This window comes from Dryobates pubescens, chromosome 9 (genome assembly GCF_014839835.1).
Source record: "Dryobates pubescens isolate bDryPub1 chromosome 9, bDryPub1.pri, whole genome shotgun sequence".
Classification (NCBI taxonomy): Eukaryota; Metazoa; Chordata; class Aves; order Piciformes; family Picidae; genus Dryobates; species Dryobates pubescens.
In genome coordinates, this window is record NC_071620.1 from 35221541 (window position 1) to 35241886 (window position 20346).

General features: G+C 43.4%; 1 protein-coding gene across 8 annotated transcripts in view; it reads right to left on the reverse strand.

Annotated features, from left to right (window-relative positions):
* The window catches only part of PHACTR1 (phosphatase and actin regulator 1), a 346438-nt gene that overhangs the window by 66287 nt on the left and 259805 nt on the right, over positions 1-20346 (reverse strand). For all 8 annotated transcript variants that reach the window (XM_054164428.1, XM_054164427.1, XM_054164431.1 and 5 more), the window contains 2 exons: positions 15588-15668; positions 234-419 (listed from right to left, as the gene is read on the reverse strand). In XM_054164428.1, coding sequence (XP_054020403.1) covers positions 234-419; positions 15588-15668 — 267 coding nt within the window. The remainder of the gene's footprint in view (positions 1-233; positions 420-15587; positions 15669-20346) is intronic.

Consider the following 20346-nt stretch of genomic DNA (forward strand, 5'->3'; position numbering starts at 1 on the left):
AATGTTCACAAAGGGCAGGTACTTTGCCTTACTTATAACAAGGTTATTTGTGTTGAGGCAACTTCTATACCTAGTCAGTGAAAACTTCTCATGGAGCACCCAGTGGCAATCTGTATGCTGTCACCTCCTTCTTCACCAGAAGACCTGAGTATTCAACAAGGGTTTCTCAGGGATAGATACCAAATATTCACATTCAAAAATTTGTTTCAAATAGCTTACAAACAACATGTTACCTGTCCCATCCATGATCTCGGTGGTTGGGAGCACCTCATATGAGCAGGGTTCACCAGATGCTGGACCTGACTCCAGTTCTGCTAGGGCTGGCAGGGATACCTGGCTGGAGCTCAGCACTTGGGCAGAGCCCAGAGGCTGTCCATTCTCCAAAGCTCCTTCTTCATTTGGTATGGAAAGTTCCCCATCTGTTCATAAATGGAAGAAAGCAGAATGACAAGAGAAGACACATAAATAAGATGCAGAAAGAATTGTAAATGAAATTTGCTATCTCCATTAGCTCGCTTTCAAATGAGGAACCTGGTCTGAGAGCCTTTATGTACACAGAAAGTGCAGGGGTAAGGATCAAAACAGTATGGTTTGTATTGCAAAATACGAGTTGTGCAGAACAATTTTTGGAGATGTCTGACTGATGTTCTGTCCACAAAAGTTTCACAGAAGCCTGACAGCATTTTGCTTGTCTTAAGGGATTATTAAGATTTGGGAAGGATCTGTCAAATATCTGTGTTGATCCTTTGCTTACCCTAGGATGGTCATTATGATCCATAGTCTGAGCCATGCAGCCCCATTCAGGAGACCACAAAATGTTTTCCCTCTGTCTCTGTTGAGATTGGGAAGTCAGGAATGAGAATGGACTGGAACTGAAGCTATAGAGCTTTGTTAAAGACTACTAATATACACAACATAGAATTTATAATATTTTAATAGTAAGAGGAATTATTCTCTTCCATCAGTTCTTATGCTATGAAGGAACACAAGTAAAATCACAGAATTATGTCCCTCTTTTACACACAAAGGAAACAATAGAGCTCCCAGCACCAAGACTTTAAGTAATGGATAGAATTATTTTTATAGTTGCCTGGTGTAAGGTCTTGATACAGGGATAGAGCAGATTCTATTTAGAAAGCCTGTTTTTAAAGTTGTTATTACTAGTATCTCCTCTATGTGAGCAAAATTTCTGTAATAGCAGCTGGTAGCTTCTTTCCTATCAAATGGCACCTGACATTAGAAATAATAAAGAACAGAAGCAAGGGATCAGCTCATTCTCTGTGGTGTCAGCCTGCATGCTTTTTGTCTCAGAAGTTGTTATTCACAGCACTCTGGTACCTGGAGGCAAAGACTACACGGATGTCTCAATTACAGTTTTATAAAGGAAAATGTTCAACCTCTGTGGTTACAAGTGAAAGCCTTAAAATATAACTGGAATGTAACCTGGACAGTTAAAAGCCAGCAGGCAAATAAGTGGAGCCTATTTTTACTATGCATTAAAATTTATTTATTTTAAGTCAAACTCTAGATTTCAGGACCTGGTTCTTGGATTACTGGGCACGTCTGATTAGCCATGTTACTGCTCAATGTACCAAACAGAGATGTACAATGACCACACATTTTCCCTTCATAAGGCTATGATGCACAAAACACTCTGGAAACCAACACTGGTAAGAGGGAAGAACGTAAGTCTTACCTAAGCATCAGGACACAGCAATTAACAAGTCTGGAAGTACACTAGCTGTGAAGTACTCAGAATTATTTTTCTGCCTTTTAAAGCTTCTCTACATCAAGTGAAGATGGACTCCTGCTTTTTTTGGAATTATTAGAAATACCAAGGTCTTGACTTTCTTGTTTTTGTTGGAGGCCTTCTGAAGACCTGGTACACAGCCATATCATACCATTCTGAAACTCTTATCCACAGCTCTCAGGAACAATCAACAGAGCTGGCTAAAAGCTGGCAACATTAAACAAAATGGAAGGTTTTGGGCAATTGTTTGCAGCACAGTTTCCTTTTGACTGCTGTGGTCGTTCAGTATAAACCTGCTTGTTTCCCTAGGTTACAAAAATCAAACAACAGTTCAGTCAGTATTTAAGATGAATGTTTTCTGATTTAGCTGTTGGGGGAGAATGCCACAAATTCTGTGCTTGCTCTCTCCCTTTTATAAACACACACCTTTACACGTGTTTAGGATAGGGGCTGCTTTTGTTCCAGTTACCTGGTTTTATGAGTGTAACTGTTTCTTATGCAGAGCAATTGTTTCTTGAATGTAAAGCAGTGACTGAGTCCAGCAATATTCATTAACTCAGTGAAGGACCAAATTTGACTGCAGCTGCGAGCAAACAAGAAGTATGCATGATAAAGTGAGTAACGTTTATATTCTGGAAGGACGTCTACACACGTTTTAATTAGGTGGGATGTGTATTGTAACATGCTGAGCACCTTGAAATCTTACTGCCTTAAGTGCATTTTGCACTTCTCAAGGTATATTCAGCCTGATTTAAGAAGACAGCATTCAAATGACATGATGAAGGTTTATGACTGCAAAAAAAAGTAAAATGTGAGATAAAATTTTGACTTTTATTTCATCTCTTAATAACAAGCATGACAGCTCTCTGGACTGACAGCATATCCTCTGAATATCTCCAGTCCTCATTTAGACTGAAACTTGCCCTTGGATTTGACTGAAATCTTCAGACATGACTGAACCAGACCTCACTTAAGGAAATGCTACATGGGGAACTACTCAAGTACTCCAGAGCAAACAAATCAAAGATGCAGATACAATAATTTGTAGAGCGAAAAATATCTTAGTGTGAATTAATCCTGAATCAGAGTATTGACAACCACACATAAAAAGGAAATTACCTATTACTTTTAAAGTACTAAAAGCTATTCTGGTTAGCTGATATACAAATGAAAATAATCCTGGTAATGCAATTATTACATATACATGGATAAAGCAGTTAGTATTCAGGAACTGGCTATGAGTTTAAAGTTAGTGTGACACAGCGGTAACATTTGTAATTTTTCATTCTCAAACTTGGTAAATTTTCTACTGTGTTTTCACAGAGCCTGCTGCTGCTTAGTGGACTTTTCCTAAATGCTTGAGCTTTGATAATGCTGTCTGAGTGCGAGCTGGATCTGAACAGGACCACAGAGAGCAGCTCGACCTCTGCAGCAAAAGGAGCACATGAAGGCTGCTCTTCTGTTACTCAGGACACTTCACACACCTGAAGTCACTGAAGAAACAGACCTCAGATGAAACTCTCTGATGAAGACACTTTGCTTTAGCTTGTGAAGATAAAAACATGAGGTGAAGACCCAGAAATGTGTAGATGATATTCTCAAAATGGGTCTAAGCATGGGTTGCACTCCAGAACTCCACTTGCATTTCCACTTTCAGGTGGTTTTTAAAGACAGCCTGCAATGCATCACACTAGCTGATGTAGACCTTTAGTTGCTCTCTCTGTCGGAGCTCTGCCTACCCTCTCACCACGAGTTTTCACTCTGAACAGCTTAGATTAGGGAACCCCCTGCATGTCTGAAAAGTGCCATGGTTATGTGCTCCTTCCCCAGATGGAAGCCAAAATGATGATGAGATTTTCAAATCTTGAGTTATTTTCCACTTTAGGTTGTCTCCTTCAGTACTTGCCTGCTCCTAATCAAGCATTCTCTGTCCAAGCAAGCACTCTTGACAGCAAAGTCTAGGAAGGGCAGAGAAAAAGTCATGCCCTTCTCTTCCATGGCCTTCCTGCACTAGGGAATGGAGAACAGAGTGCTCTTGCACATAGTCAAGACATGACCCTGGGGCTGATTCCTAGGCTTAGCACAGTGGCTCTGATCTTCCTTATCATTCTCTAAGCAGACCCCCAATTTTGTGGTATCCCATAAAGTTTGAAACTGATTGATACATGGATGTCCTCCCTGCTTCTAGAGAAGTTCAAAACCTTTCAACATATGATTTCATTGTTGCACAGCTGTCTCTCCACTGGCTGCCATGCCTTCCTCCTTACTGCATTACCAAAGCTACATCTTCAAACTATGGTCACATACTGCCACAAAACCTTCAAACCTAAGTGAAACACATCCAAATCTTTTTAGGATTTGGGTAGACAGAAATTTAGGTCTACATCTATCATTTTGATTAGCTAGAGACTATAAAAATACAGAAGTTTAAAACATGAAGACTGCTCATGCTTCCTTGAAGAACCACTGTACCATCACCCCAGAAGCAAGCAATCATTACACACTCACATTCAGGCATTTCTCACTACAGGCAATCTCATCTATGTTCAGATAAAACAAGAGGTATCAAAATGCTACAAGTAGATTTAACCCTTTGGTATCATGGAACAGTGGGCAATTCCAAAGACAGAGTTGCTTTTGGAACAGTTATACCTTCATGTAAAAATCAAAGCTATGTGTAGGACAGCAAAAATGAGTTCTTCTAAATGCTGTAGCGTGTTCTGCCTTGCAGGCATAAGCTATGGTTTTAACCTCTTGGCACTGCCTGCCCACAAACTATTAGAACAGCAGGTGCCTCATCAGATCCTTTGACTTACTATTTTTCCCAAAGTACACAGTATTTGAGAAAATTACAGCCTTTGTCTATATTCCAGAAGACTCAACTCACAGAAGCCTGGAAATGGAAGACAAAAACTTATTTGGTCATGAGTCTGGCCCTTGCTAAGAAAGGGTTCTGCAGTTCAGTCTGCAGTGGTTTCACTTGACTAGTTTAAGCGTAAGGGTCACTGAAGCGATAAAAGCATTTCTTTCCCAAATATAGCAGCTGCAAATGCAGTGATTCTACCATGTGTGAACGTTGTGCCTCATTGTCCTTATACTGCTCTGCTAACTTTCACCTGCTGCATGACATGTCCTTTGAACAGCTAACAAACTCTGAAACAAATAGGTCAGAGTGTCTTTTTGAACAGCAGGCAAGCAAACTAATTCTGGTTTTCAACATAGAAAGTATTACAAAACCACACAATAAGCAGAATTTTTGTTCCTGTTCACTCTGTCCATACTGAGTTTCATTGATTTGTATGGATCTTTTAAAGACAGAAAAAGGCAAAATTACTGCTTTGGTCTGCTTTGCCCATCTTTTGGGAAAGGAGTGAAAAAGATTTAACATTATGGCTACATCTGTTGTCTGCGCAAGATGCTTCTTGGCTTGGAAGGTGTTACCACCATCAAATAAAGCCTTCTGCTAGTAAGTGCTAAAATCTAGTGTCCTTTCTTGAAGGATTGTAAGAGGAATTACAAGGAAACTGTTACATTCACTTAAGATTCGCCTTGAGATATATCCTTTATTAGAATTACTCTCGGATTATTGCACCACTAAAAGAAATATTGCTTTTGCTCTACGCATCTTGCCTTACTCATATCCCATATCACCAAAGCTACTCAATCACTGTTACTATTCTTGTGTATTACAGAATCACAGAATGTTAGGGGATGGAAGGGACCTCGAAAGATCATCTAAGTCCAATCCCCAGGCCAGAGCAGGACCACCTAGAGCAGATCACACTGGAAGGCATCCAGGCAGGTCTTGAATACCTCCAGAGAGGGAGACCACAACCCCCTTGGGCAGCCTGTTCCAGTGTTCTGTCACCCACTTTCTTCTCTGTCCTACCTCTTTCTTTCAAGGAGGGGTTCTTAGCTTCCTGTGTCTGCAACCAGCAGGAAACAACGTAGGATACCGAGTAAGAAGTCCAGCTGTTTTGTATTGTAGATTCCCTTTCAATGGCACCTAACAATGCCAAAACTTGATGTCTCTGCTTTTTGCACAGGAAACAGAATGAAGCAGGATCATCGCCGATGAGCTCCACTGTAGCTAAGTCCGCACCGGGAAGGGAATCGCGGAGAAAAGGGCTGCCAACAGGCCCTTTCGTGGGCTTTCGAAGCCGCGAATGGCGCTGGCCCGCGCTTCGAGCCGGCCGCTCGCGGCGGGCTGCTGAGGCGGCGCGAGCGCAGCCAGCGCTAACGGCGGCAGAGCTAGACCAGGCCTCAGCGTGCCAACGGTCACTCCCCCCGGAGACCAGCTCCAGTGCAAGTAAACCCGCACTGGCGAAGGGATTTGAGGCAAAAAGGGCCGACAAAAGGTCCTTTTGGGGGCTTTTTAACACCGGGAAAATCGGCCGGCCTGAGCCGGAATCAGCAACCTCATGAGCGAGCTGCTGAGGCGGCGCGAGGGCAGCCAGCACCCCCGGCGGCAGAGCGAAGTGCGGCGGCGGCAAGGCACCGACGGTCCCCGGCTGAGAGCACCACACCCTCCCGTCGCAGAAGCAGCTCTCCGGGAGCGAACAGGCAGCCAGCGGGCGTCACTCAGGTCATTGCGGTTTGTGATGAAGGACACGTGGCTAGGGTCCTGAGCGCTCTGCCAGTACAAGAGGTGAAAGTGGTCCCCTCTCCCGGCTTGAGAAGCGAACTCAGCTCGTGATCACTCGCTCGTGATCGTGGTTACTACTCAGCCAAAAGCAACCGCCAGAAGGAATGTGGGAGCTCCCGCACAGCCCCGCGGCTGTGCAGTCTCCAGATGTCTTAGGGGATTCCTGAGGGGAACAGAGGGCCCCATATGGCAACCAAACCCACCCTACAGGGAAGTCAGCTGCCTCCCTGGGGTCTGGAAACCAGGAAACTGCCTAGTCTGGTATGGCTTTCTGATTATTGCCTGCTACTGGTTATGCAGGTTGGCAGTGATGAGACTGTGGACGAAAGTCCAGAAGTGATTAATAGGGACCTACAGGGGTGATTGGTTGGAGGAATGGGAGCACAGCTAGTGTTTCCCTCAGTCCCTTCAGTGGCAGGGAAGAATACGAAGGGCACAGGAAAACACCTGATTAAAATGTGGTTCAGAGCCTGGTGCCAGCAGCAGATTTTGTTTTGTTTGACCACAGTCTGTTTTCCAAAGACACCAGGCTTTCTGGCAGCAGATGGGGAACACCTATCCCAAAGGCAGAAAAGGATCCTAGGGCAAGAGCTAGCAGGGCTCCTTGAGAGGTCTTTAAACTAGACTCAGAGGAAGATGGGGATGAAATCAGGCTTGCTAGAGAGACTCTGGGGAGTGGCGTGCCAGTACCTGTGGGCCAGTGTGGTAGTAAGGTCTTGTAGTTGGCCATCTTAGTGGAGGTGGGGCATGATGAACCATGCAGTAGTAATGATAGAAGAGTTGATAGGCTGGTAGCTATTGAAGCATCTGGGAACCATCTGGAGGGAACTGGACCATTTAGCCCAGCTGAAGTGCTTCTGTACCAATGCACACAGCATGGGCAACAAGCAGGAGAAACTGAAAGCCATTATGCAGCAAGAAAACTATGACGTAGTAGCTATCATACCAACGTGGTGGGATAACTCCCATGAGTAGAGTGCTGCAATTCATGGCTACCAGCTTTTCACAAGAGACGGGTGAGGCACTGGGCTGGCCCTCTGTGTCAGGCAGGGATACGAATGTCTGCAACACGATGGAGATGACAGGGTTGAGTGTTTATGGGTAAGAATCAGGGGGAAGGCCAACAAGGCAGATTCCATAGTGTGAATTTGTTACAGATCACCCAATCAGCATGAAGAAATTGATGAAGTACTTGGTCTCATCATCAGTTGGGAGAAGTTTCTTGTTCTCATGGAGGACTTCAGCTTCCTGGATGTGTGCTAGAAGTGTAATGCACCAGAGAGGGAACAGTCCCAGCGGTTCTCTGAGCGTGTGGAAGGTAACTCCCTGATGTAGTTGGTGAAGGAGCCAACTAGAGGAGGTGCCCTCCTGGACCTGGTGCTTGTTAACAGGGAAGAACTTGAACAGTTGGAGGCTGTCTTTGGCTTAGTGATCATGAACTAATGGAGTTTTTCATTCTCAGAAATAAGGAAGGGGGTTAGCTGAACTGCCACCTTGGACTTCTGTAAGGAAGACTTTGGTCTGTTCAGGAGACTGATTGGCAGTATTCCTTGGGAGGCCATCCTGAAGGATAAAGGAGTTGAGGAAGGCTGGGCATTCTTCAAGAAGAAGATCTTAAAAGTGCAGGAACAGGCCATCCTCATGTCACAGAAGATGTGATAGTGGGGAAGAAGGCCAGCCTACCTGAATGGAGAGCTTTGGCTGGAACTTGGGAACAAAAGGATGGTTTATGGCCTTTGGAAGAGGGGAGATGGACCACTCAGGAGGACTGCAATTTGTGCAGTGAAGCTGTGCTGGGAGAAAATCAGAGGGGTCAAAGCCCAACCAGAATTCAGCCTAGCTATTGCTGTAAGAAATAAAATATGCTTCTATAAATACATTAATAACAGAAGAATTAGGGAGAATCTTCATTCTTTATTGGATGCAGGGGGAAACAGTGACTAAGGATGAGGAAAAGGCCAAGGTACTTAATCCTGCTTTTGCCTCAATCTTTAATAGTGAAAACTAGTCCCAAGCTGGAAGACAGGGTGGGAAGCAGAAGACCTCCATAACCCAAGAGGAAATGGCAAGTGACCTGCTGAACCACCTAGACAAGTCTGTGAGGCCAGATAGGTTACACCCAAGAGTGCTGAAAGAGTTGGTGGATATGCTTACCAAGCCACTCTTCATGATTTATCAGCAGTCCTGACCAGGGAGGTCCCAATGGACTGGAGACTAGCAAATGTGACACTCATCATCAAGAAGGGCTGGAAGGAAGATTGGGGGAATTACAGACCCATCAGTCTGACCTCAGCACCAGGGAATGTCATGGAATAAATCATCTTCAGTGCCATAACATATTTACAGAACAGTCAGATGATCAGACCTGGGCTCCTGGGGGGCAGGTTCTGTTTAATGATCATCTCCTTCTATGACAAGGTGACCCACTTGGTGGATGAGGGAAAGGCTGTGGATGTTGTGTACCTGGACTTCAGTAAAGCCTTTGATACTGTTCCCCACAGAATCCTGATGAAAGAAACTGTCTGCCCTAGTTCTGGGCAGGTGTACACTGTGTTGTATCAAACATTGGCTGGATGGCTGTGCCCAAAGGGTGGTAGTGAATGGTGTTAAATCCATTTGGCAGCTAGTCTCTAGTGGTGTTCCCAAGGACTCAGTGCTGGGGCAACTCCTGTTTAATGGCTTTATCAATAATCTTGATGAAGAGATCATAGAATCATAGAACTATTGAGCCTGGAAGGGACCTTATCACAGGATGTTAGGGGTTGGAAGGCACCTCTGTAAATCATTGAGTCCAACTTCTGTGCCAGAGCAGGACCGTATAATCTAGTACAGGTCACACAGGAACACATCCAGGTGGGTCTTGAAAGTCTCCAGAGAAGGAGATATCCACACACATTTTAAATACCTCCAGGGATGGTGATGCCACCACCTCCCTGGGCAGACTGTTCCAATGTCTGATAACCCTTTCTGTGAAGCCATTTTTCCTAATAACCAACCTGAACCCTCCCTGGCACAACTTGAGGCCATTTCCCCTTGACCTGTCACCTGTTGGATGTGACAAGAGACTGACCTTCATGTCTCTGTGATGGCTACTATGTCATAGTTGCCTTGCTGCACAATGTCTTCCAGTTCCTCCTGCTTGTTACTGGCGCAGCATGCATTGGTATAAATGCACTTCATCTGAGCTAATGGTCCTGCCACCTCTTTAGGGCAAGTGGCCCTAGTTCCTACTAGGCTGTTCACGGATCCTTCATAGTGTCCACTCTATCAATTCCTGCATCTTTGGTGACAGCTGGATTGCTATCTCTCACCTCCACTGAGGTGGCCAAATCCAAAACCTCACTAGCACACTGTCCCACAGGTTTCTCTGTAGCAACATTGGTTTCATCCCCACCCTGTAGATGAGTCTTGCCCCAAGATCCTTATTCCTCCTTTGAGATGGGCCTTTTCTACCTGTTGCCAGCAGGCTCGGTGTCTTGCAAAGTAATCCATGGTCAAAGAAGCCAAAGTCCTGCTGGTGACACCGATCACAAAGCCAGACATTGATTTGCTGGCTATTCCTGGTTCTATCTTCTTCATGCCCTGCAACTGTGGGGATGGAGAACACAACTTGTGTTTCTGATCCCTCCAACAGTTGCCTCAAGCCCCTGAAGTACCTCTTCATTGCCCTAGGGCTTCTTGTGGCTACCTCATCACTTCCCAGCTGAAAGATCAATAGTGCACTTTTGTTGCAGCTGAAATGGCTCTTAGAGCATTGTCCAAATCCTTATTTTATACAACAAAAAGAGGTTCTCACACCTCTTTATCAGGACTCGTTTCACAATGCAATGCAGAAGCTGACTGATTAGGTGGCGCAGTGATCATGCTGGATCAATTTGCACAAGCTCATTTATCCCATGAATTTCATCGTTAAAATGCTAAGGCTTTACAACATGCTTTTCAACTGACATGTGAACAAGCAAAGCAAATAATCCAGTCATGTCCTGACTGTCAACATATTATACCAGCACCTTCAGCTGGGATTAATCCCAGAGAGCTGAATGCCCTGGAAATAGGGCAAACAGATGTTACTCATATACCTCAGTTTGGCAAGTTACATTATGTTCATGTTTCAATTGATAATTTTTCTACCTATATTTTTGCATCTGCCCACACAGATGAAAAAGCTAAAGATGTATGCAAACATGTTTTGATGGCCTTTGCAACATTAGTGATACCAAAACCAATCAAAATGGATAATGGGCCAGGATATGTTGCTGTAAAACAAATAGCTTTTTTTGCAGCAATGGGGCATTCAACATCTTATGGGCATTCCACACTTGCCCACAGGCCAAGCAGTAATTGACTATGGCACTTTGAAAAGTATGTTGCAAAGACAAAAAAGGGGGAGTATGTGTATGTCCCCTCAGGAAAGAGTAGCAAAAGCATGTTACATTCTCAATTTTTGAAATCATTGGACAGATGCTGGATCCCCAGTTCAAAACCATTTTGGTTATAGTAATCTGCAACCAGTAAAATAAAGAGCTTAAGTAATGATAAAAGACTTAAATTCAGGCCAATGGGAAGGACCATATTCTCTCATAACTTGAGGTAGAGGTTATGCTTGTGTTTCTACAGGAACTGGCTCACAATGGGTCTGGCCATTTCTATCCTCACCTTCTTTGTTGTCTCTATCATGGCAACCACAGCAATATGGGTCCCACCACAACCTAAGACCAACATATGGATCACCTTGGCCAGTAAGACAGGACAAGACATCCTCTGCCTACTAACAGCCTCACCAGGGAATTACTTTGACGTGTCTCATAGGGATACCTGTTGATGACTGGACAATACTAGTTGGGCAAAAAGCTCTAGTTATCAATCCTAAAAATCTTGTTGAAGCATGGGACAGGTGGACACTGTGTCTGAGGCCTAGTGGATTAGAACCACAGGAAATTAATTTGTTAGGAGCAGTTAAAATGGATTATTGTTTGAATTTTAATTACAGTGGAAAGAGTCGTTCAATGAGTCAATAGGTGAATGATAGCTTAGCTGCTTATAGAAATAGTAGTGCTTGGTGTAATCATACTGCTGTAAATTTGTCAAGGTCCAGTAACAGTCCATTGAGCCTACCCTCCCCCACCCCCCCTGCATTCTTTTTTATTTGTGGGGATAGAGCATGGTCTGGCATCCCCTCTCACATGATGGGAGGACCCTGTAGTTTAGGAAGATTGACAATATTAACACCCAACATATCAATGATTAGAACGCATAAACTTAGAAGGCATAAACAAAATGCTCATGCCTATCAACCTGATTGTAAAGATAATATAGACTTTTGGGGTCCTGATAAGATAATAGCAGCATCAGTGTTGGCACTTGGGGTTGCAGTTCCTCAAACACTAGCAACCCTCAGTAAGTTGGGGTGGATATTGATTATCTAAATACAATAATGCCACTTTTCTTGCCTTAAGTGGACTACTACTGGGTGCTGATTTGGTTGGGCATGCAACACTGCAGAATAGGGCAGCTATAGATTTTTTGTTGTTAGCACAAGGCCATGGGTGTCAGGATTTTGATGGCTTGTGCTTTCAGAACTCTCTCAATCTGTACATTACAGTATTCAGGACTTACAGGATGGAGTTAAGAAACACAGACAAGATGATGGATTTGATCTCTTGGGAATCTTTTTGGAGGACTGCGAAGATGGGTTTTACAGTTGGTAAAATTTGTTTTGGGATGTTTGTTAATTTTTATTTGTATTTTAATCTGTGTTCTCTGTCTGTTTGCAGTGTTTGCAGGTAATGGCTAATTGTGCTTTGAAACAGGCTTTTTTAACATATATGAAGAAGAAGAAGATGTGGGGCTGCAAGGAGCCAAATCAATGACCTCGATAGATGGAGATCGACCCTGGAACAAAGACACAATCATGCTTGTTGGAATAAAGCCCTGCGAACAGTAAAAAAGAGATTAAGAACAAGGAGCAGGGACAGGATAAGAACATCTGATGTAGGCTTTTGTGGTTGTGCAAATGTTTAAGATAAGGAACTGTGTAGCTAAGTGGAAAACTGCTGCTTGTGAAACAAGCTTGCTTTCAGGCTGCTGCGTCAGCTGCTTTGACAATGTGTAAGCATAGCTGTCTCTCAATAAAGGGTCTTCGATCCGCAACTCAGAGTCCGTGCCTCAATATGCCACAGGCTGTACCATAGCAGGAAGCCTAGATTGAGAGCACTCTCAGTAAGTTTGCAGACAACAACAGTTAGGTGGGAGTATTGATCTGCTGGAGAGTAGGAAGGCTCTTCAGAGGGAGTTGAACAGGCTGGATCAATGGGCTGAGGCCAGTCTTACAGGCTTCAACAAGGCCAAGTGCCAAGTCCTGCATTTGGGTCACAACAACTCCATGCAATGCTATAGGCAAAGGGCTTTATGGCTGGAAAGCTCCTCAGCAGAAAGAGATTTGGGGCTGTTGATTGACAGCCTGCTGATCCAGCAGTGTGCCCAGGTGTCCAAGAAGGCAAATGCATCCTGTCCTGCACCAGGAATAGTGTGGCCAGCAGGATTAGAGAGGTGATTGTCTCACTGTACTGGACACTGTTGCAGTGGCACCTTGAGTGCTGTGTTCAGTTTTGTGTGCCACAGTATAAGAGAGACATTGAGGTGCTGGAGTGGTTCCAGAGAAGGACAACAAAGCTGGTGAAGGGTCTTGAGAATAACTCCTATGAGGAGTGGCTGAGATTGCTGGGGTTGCTTAGGCTGAAGAAAAGGAGGCTGAGGGGAGGAGACCAAGTTGCTCTCTTACAAGTACCTGGAAAGAGGTTGTAAAGAGGTGGGCCTTAGTCTCTTCTCCCAAGTCACAAGTGATAGGACAAGAGGAAGTGGCATCAAGTTACACCAGGGGAGGTTTAGGTTAGACATTAAGAAAAGCTTCTATACAGAAAGGGTTCTCAAAGACTGGAACAGGCCACCCAGCAAAGTGGTTGAATTGACATCCCTGGATGTATTTAAAAGCTGTCTAGATAACAGTGCTCAGGGATGTGGTGTAGTAGTGGCCCTGGTTAGAATTGGATAATGGTTGGAGTTGATCTTGGAGGTCTTTTCCAACCATGGTGATTCTGTGATTCAGCATTTTGTACCAGCTTTTTCTGATACAAAAAGGTGAAAAATTACTACAAAGAGGAATTAACCTCTTTTTCAGATGAGGACTTCCAGACAGCTTATCATCTGTGTCGCAAGATGACATAGAAGATTACAAACTAGAGCATTATATGATGCATTAATGGAGAAAGCTGCAACACTGGTAGCAAATTGAAGGGCAGAGTCAGGCTGCATGGGAAAGACTTTTTCTGGGGATGACTTTAGGTATGTGTAGGGACTTGTCAGAAAGTAGCTGTGTTTGGGATGTGAGGCAGGGATGAAGGAGGTCACACTCAAACAGATGTGAAAGCTGACATGAGCTGACCAGGGCATCCTGGCCTCGCCTGGGCTGCAACACACTTGGTCTGTGCCTTGCTGGGTGTGGAGATGCATGCCTCTTGGCTGCATATCTGATTTAAGTGACACCCCAAAACATTTACAACGCACAGCAGTGAGAAAGGTTTTTTGCCAGGAAAGTTGCATCTAGTATGACTTCCAAGCCAGCATGTCATAGTGAGAGCATGGGTAATGTTTTATTTAAAGGATTAGAAGCATCTAAAGGACATAATGGGTAAACCCTCTAAAATTAAATGAGAAGCATTCTTTGGTTTTTTAACACTGTGGGCTGGTTTTTGTTTGTTGGTTTTTTTTTCTTTTCACTAATAAGCAGTTTGAGTAAGCAAGTATTTAAATCCCAATATACTAGACCAAAAAAGCTGGTGGCAGATTTAAATACTCCAGACTTTATGAAATAGAGCCTTCTTCTAATATCTCTGAAAATGTATAACTTCTACTGACTTCCAAGAGGTTTTGTGCTGGTATTGTAAAGACTTCTAGACTTTGAATTAATGTGGCTTTAAGACATAAACATAATTCTATTGAAATTCACAAGCAACTTTGGCATTTATGTAATTTGTGGAGTTCTTTCTCTTAGTTATTAATGAGGGAAGCAGCAAAATAAAAACTACAGTTAAAGACTGACACATATGTAATAGATGTCGAGTATCTGTTGCATTTTCAGTGTAACACAATGGTGTTTGTAAAACAATGGCCTTTTGTGTAAAGAATACATTACCAACTCAACAAATTAATTATCCTGAACAAGGAATTATTATTATGTGTTGGCAGCTGTTTCAAAGGAATTTGCACTGTTCTGTGCTTGGCAGGATCCAAACTCTTGAAATGTTTCCCTTTTCCACAACAGTTAATCCCAGAGTGACTCAATCAGACAATGATAACACATGCAACACAGGCAAGGACTCATGGCATCTCCCTGCAGCCTGGATGCCTTGATGTCTGCAGTGAATGCCTGTTGCTGTCATTTATCTCTCCACTGCTTCACATTTCTGGTTAGTTTTCAGTTTTATTTGCTAGGTAACTTTAGCCAGATATGGCGATGACGGAGGTTCTTGGAATCAATACGGCCGACCAATATGATCAGGTATTGATCCTTTATTGTTCCAGTATTGCAGGCCTATGGCTCAGGCCTATGGTGAAAGCATGGCACAGCAAAGCATGGAAGGAGAGGAGACAGGAGAGGCAGAAAAAGAAGAGCGTAGCAAGGAAACTGCTACAATGTATATAACCTTGGTATGCCTTGTTGGCATGGACTCATTGGTCCCCTATGAGTGACCACACATCACACTATTGTAGATTATTGGTCCAACTATGGATGACACGCGAGGTTTGTTGATGCAGGTGCATGTCCTGTTGTCCTGAGATAACTTACTATGTTTGTAGCTACCAGCGTCTTGTTTTAGTTACAGTGCTGCAGGCACAGCACTGTTTTGGCATACTGGTAAGTGGCTCTGCACTTATGCTGAGCATGGCCTACCACCATGTCAGGCTCCAGGCCTGCACTGCCAGATTGCTCACACTGCTCGTCACTGTCATTCCCACAGGTAACCATCACATGTACCCAACAGAGAGGGCCAGCCCACAGTGAAATCAAGCCAGGTCTTTGGAGACCCGCAATTCAGGACTGTATTCCCAGTTTCTAGTGTTACCATAATGTAACACCTGGCCATAAAACTATATGGAATGTCAGTTTAACATTGTGAAAAGAATAACACTTACCTTTATCAAAAATTTCTTTCAGCACTCCTCGTTTTATAAGCTCTTCTCTGCTTTGCCTCATTGATATTTTTCTTTCCAAAGCTGTAAGCAAAGGAGAAAGGTCAACATAAATAGGTAAGAAGGAAAATGATTGTTTATAAAGGCTCTATGCGTTTTCTCCTCTTCAGTCAGTGACAAATTCGCATCTCAAAGGGTACTGGCAGTCCAGAGAATCTGCCTGCTGCTGTAGCACAGCTGTTACTGACAGCAGTGGTCATAGGCTGACTGATTTCAGAGCATGTCTGCGCTCCCATTGCTTAATTCTGACACATGACCCAAGCATTTCTGTGGAGAACTAGAGACAGCAAAGGGAGAAAAAAGCAATTAATGCAGAAGCTAAAGAGGGGAAGGTAAGAAAGGACTCAACACAAAGGATCACACCAATGAAATCTGTGGCAACGGACTGTCCCCAGGCCATGGAAGAGGACTGGCACCTTTGCTACCCTGTGGAACCAAGTCTTGTTTACCACTAATAACAGTGAGAGCAGATCAAATGTTTGGGACAGTGCAAAAAAAGACCTCTCTAACTCCTCCTTGGAGGAGTGTTATCCCCAACAATGGGAAAATCCATGAGAGCCAGTGTGATTTACACCAGGCCTGAACAGCCCAAGTCTTGTATTGCCTGCTTGGAGACTGTAGTCATTGGGGTGGCAAAATGACAGAAATTTCATGTTTGTTTAATTCAGCAGTAATTAAAACAATGTCCAATTAACTACAACACCACAAAGGACATACATTCAGGCAAAGAGCTGAAAGCCAGAAAGCAAGGGGCATGAGAAGTGATGTGCAGGAGTGGCTGTGACTGTGCACACTCTGCGAGAAACAAGCCTGTGCCTGCCAAAAGAGAGGCACAGTCAAGGGCAAATTGCTTTTGCCATATGCTCCCCTATCAGACCCTGTACAGATGCACACACACACAGATGAACCGGGACTCTGCAACTCCAGTCTGCCCAAGGCAGATTTAAAGCAAAACAGTCTTCAAAACCCTGTCTCCATCCCTGAGAACATGAGGGTGTAACCTTTTATGGAACTGGTGCATATTGGTGGTTCCTGCAGGGGCACATGTATTTGGTAAATCAGCTATGCTTGAACTGAACACTGTTGCAGGTTATTTGCTGTCAGATACACATGCCTTTTAGAGATTGGTAAGCATTAAGAAGATCCCTTCTCAGTCTTCTCCAGGCTAAAGAGTCTTATCAGAGAGATGCTCCAGTCCCCTCATCCTTTTTGTAGCCTGTACTGCAATCTCTCCAGTAGTTCCTTGTTTCTCTTGAACTGGGAAGCCTGGAATTGGACACAATACTCCAGATATGGCTTCACTGGAGCAGAGGGGGAAGAGAAACTCCCTTGACCAGCTGGTCACACTTCTTAATGCAACCCAGGATGCCTATATAATCCAGGGTTTTCAGGTACGTACTTTTAGTTGTAATATGCTTCTGTTCAAGAATGAAATCCTCCTGTTTAAAGCTCAGACTAAAACAATTTTTGTGAGTTTCTAAATCCTTTCTAAGTAGGTACAGGACTTAAAGTATTAATTATTTCCCTACTAAGCCAGTTTAATTAATAAGATATTTAGAGGAAGGGCATGCTGGGCTAAGAGCAGCACTGAATGATAATAACAGATGTTATACTAAAACTATGGAACATGCTGCCTGCCTTTAGCACAAATCTTCCTCCCAGACTGTCTCATGCATTTAAGTACATAAACTGCTACACTACTGCTGGATCAGATGGAAAAAAAAATTGCAAACACTGAGATGCAGAATTTATTAGGATCTAGCAGCCTGAACAATGAATGTTTTACTCAGTCTGGATTTCTCTGGCAAACATTACCAGTTCTTTTATGAAGGATTTTCTTTTTTGAGCACAAAGCTGATACAAAATAAATTCATTCACTCTCTACTGAGAAAGGGTCCATTCACAACAGAGGATAAAGAAAAACCTCTGAATCAATCCCTGATTCATGACAGCCTTGCAAATTCTGTGATGGGGAAAAATTAAATATAATTAATATTTAACAAAGGATGTATTACTTCACTGGTGATTTTCCTTGGCAATTAACCTTATTTTTTTTCATCTGTAAAATCTTTCAGGAGATTAGAAGTAAGAATTAAGCCCTCTTTATGGCAACTACATATGCCAGCAACTCGTTATGTTAACAAATTCACCCATTTTCCAAGAATCACTCAGTTACCAGTTCATAGAATGGAGTGTATGTGTATTTTATTATAGAAGTGTACAGATTTTGCCAGTGTGCTCTGCTGTGTGCTGTTTCTTTTAAGCTATGATAAAGAAACAGTGGGAAGCATTTCTATTAATGTCTCTGAGCTGGTGTTTTTGAACTCATCCCTCAGGAGCAGCAGCCCTTCTGTTGTTCAAGTAGAGCTTTTCTCTGTGGCAGACCCATTAAGATCAGTAAAGCCTTGGGCAGGGTCATGAGGATTTCCTGCCCCACCACTCTAAAAATCAAGCACAGTTTTGTCTTTATTCCTTCAATAAGCCGTTGTGCTCTGTGATGGAAATAGTATCATTATCAGTACAGAGGTAGAAAAGTGAGTGTTTCAACAGACAAGTTGAAAGGACTTGGCTCATCACCTGCTAGATCAGTAGCACAGCAACTGCTCTGCAGCCAGTGACCAACACCATCAGTTAGGAAATGACCTTTCTTAAAATTTGTTTAGCTATCATTAAGGCAAAATGACAAGAAAAAGAGAGCAATGCCCCATCACTCTATTTTGTTTCCAGTCTTGCAAGCAGAACTGAATTCATTTTAAGTTATGACTACTTAAAACATAAGGAAGATGACATTAGGGCATCTTGATTCTACTCATATTTAGATCACTTCAAGACACCAGTCCATCTCCAGTCAGAAGCACTGGACAAGGAGCACAGAAAATCATCATGTGTGGCAGGCAAACCTCTGAAATCACACAGTAAATATATATATTCCTTTGGAAATGTGGGATCCAAACTAAAATCTGTAGAATAGAATAAACCAGGTTGGAAGAGACCTTCAAGATCACCTAAACCATGGCACCAAGCACCCTATCAAGTCTCCTTCTGAACACCTCCAATGATGGTGACTCCACCTCCTCCCCGGACAGCCTGTTCCAATGGGCAATCACTCTCTCTGTATAGAACTTCTTCCTAACCTCCAGCCTAAACCTCCCCTGGTGCAGCTTGAGGCTGTGCCCTCTTGTTCTGGTGCTGGCTGCCTGGGAGAAGAGACCAACAAGGTAGTTGTAGAGAGCAACAAGGTCACCCCTGAGCCTCCTCTCCTCCAGGCTAAGCAACCCCAGCTCCCTCAGCCTCTCCTCATAGGGCTTGTGTTCCAAACCCTTCACCAACTTCGTTGCCCTTCTCTGGACACATTCCAGCAACTCAACCTCCTTCCTAAACTGAGGGGCCCAGAACTGGACACAGTACTCAAGGTGTGGCCTAACCAGTGCAGCGTACAGGGGCAGAATGACCTCCCTGCTCCTGCTGGCCACACTGTTCCTGATGCAGGCCAGGATGCCATTGGCCCTCTTGGCTGCCTGGGCACACTGCAGGCTCATGTTCAGCCTACCATCGACCAGTACCCCCAGGTCCCTTTCTGCCTGGCTGCTCTCCAGCCACTCCGTCCCCAGCCTGTAGCACTGCATGGGGTTGCTGTGGCCAATGTATAGAACCTGGCACTTGGATGTGTTAAATCTCAGCTGCCACTCCTGGTAAGTACAGATAAAAGTTGAATTCTCTCTTCATTACTGATGGTGGGAGAAAGTAAAACGGAGGAAGAAGCTGAAATCAGGCTTAAAATGCTACATTAACACTGATCATTACTACATGGGAGACATGGGAGGAAAACTGATACAAATTCAAACCTGCAAACAGAATTGCAGGAGCTAATCGAATACTGCAAACCATTTTAAGCAAAGAAGAGCACAATACAGAAACATAACACAGAAATGCAGCAGACAGTCAAGATTTCAGCAAACAAAAGAAAAGGCACAGAAATTAAATCTGAACAACTGTACCATAATTAACAGAAGCACAATAACTAGAGAAATCAGAAATGTAATACAAGAGCAGATGGACTGATGGGGTTTTTGATATATAAAGATTGAAAAAAAATCAATAAAAGAAGCTGCCTTGCTAGGGAAAAAACTAAATTTCAAGCTAGGTCCAAAGAAATCCAACATAATGGATTTCACAGGCCAAGCAGTGCAAGCCTGGCAGAAGTTAAATACATGAAAACTGGAGATAAAAAATATTGATAAAAATAACTAAAGGTGTGTGTTTGAAAAAAATCTAAGAAAATGAAAGTGAAAAGGAAACAAGACTGCAGACAGCCTTAAGTAAAATGTTACCACCCTCAGCTGCCCAGCCAATGAACAGCAAAACAGAACTCTCCTGTGTCAATAAACTCTGATAGCCTATCAATAGTATTTTGGAAAGACTCACATTTTAATCCCTCATTTCTACATAATGGCTCTTCTTGTTGCACTGTGTAAGTATTATACTGTAGATTAGAAATAAATTAAGAACCAGAATATTTAAACAAACTAACAAACAAAACTATTGCTCCTGTTCTTCCTTCTGACCTGCTGCACAGAGTTTTCATGATTTCCTAGGTAAAACTAGGTCAAGAACTGACAAACTGAGTCACTAACAGGTATTGCTTTCCACTACTTAATGAAAAATGAGGCTTGGTCACTTACTTAAAGAAGTTTGCAACCAG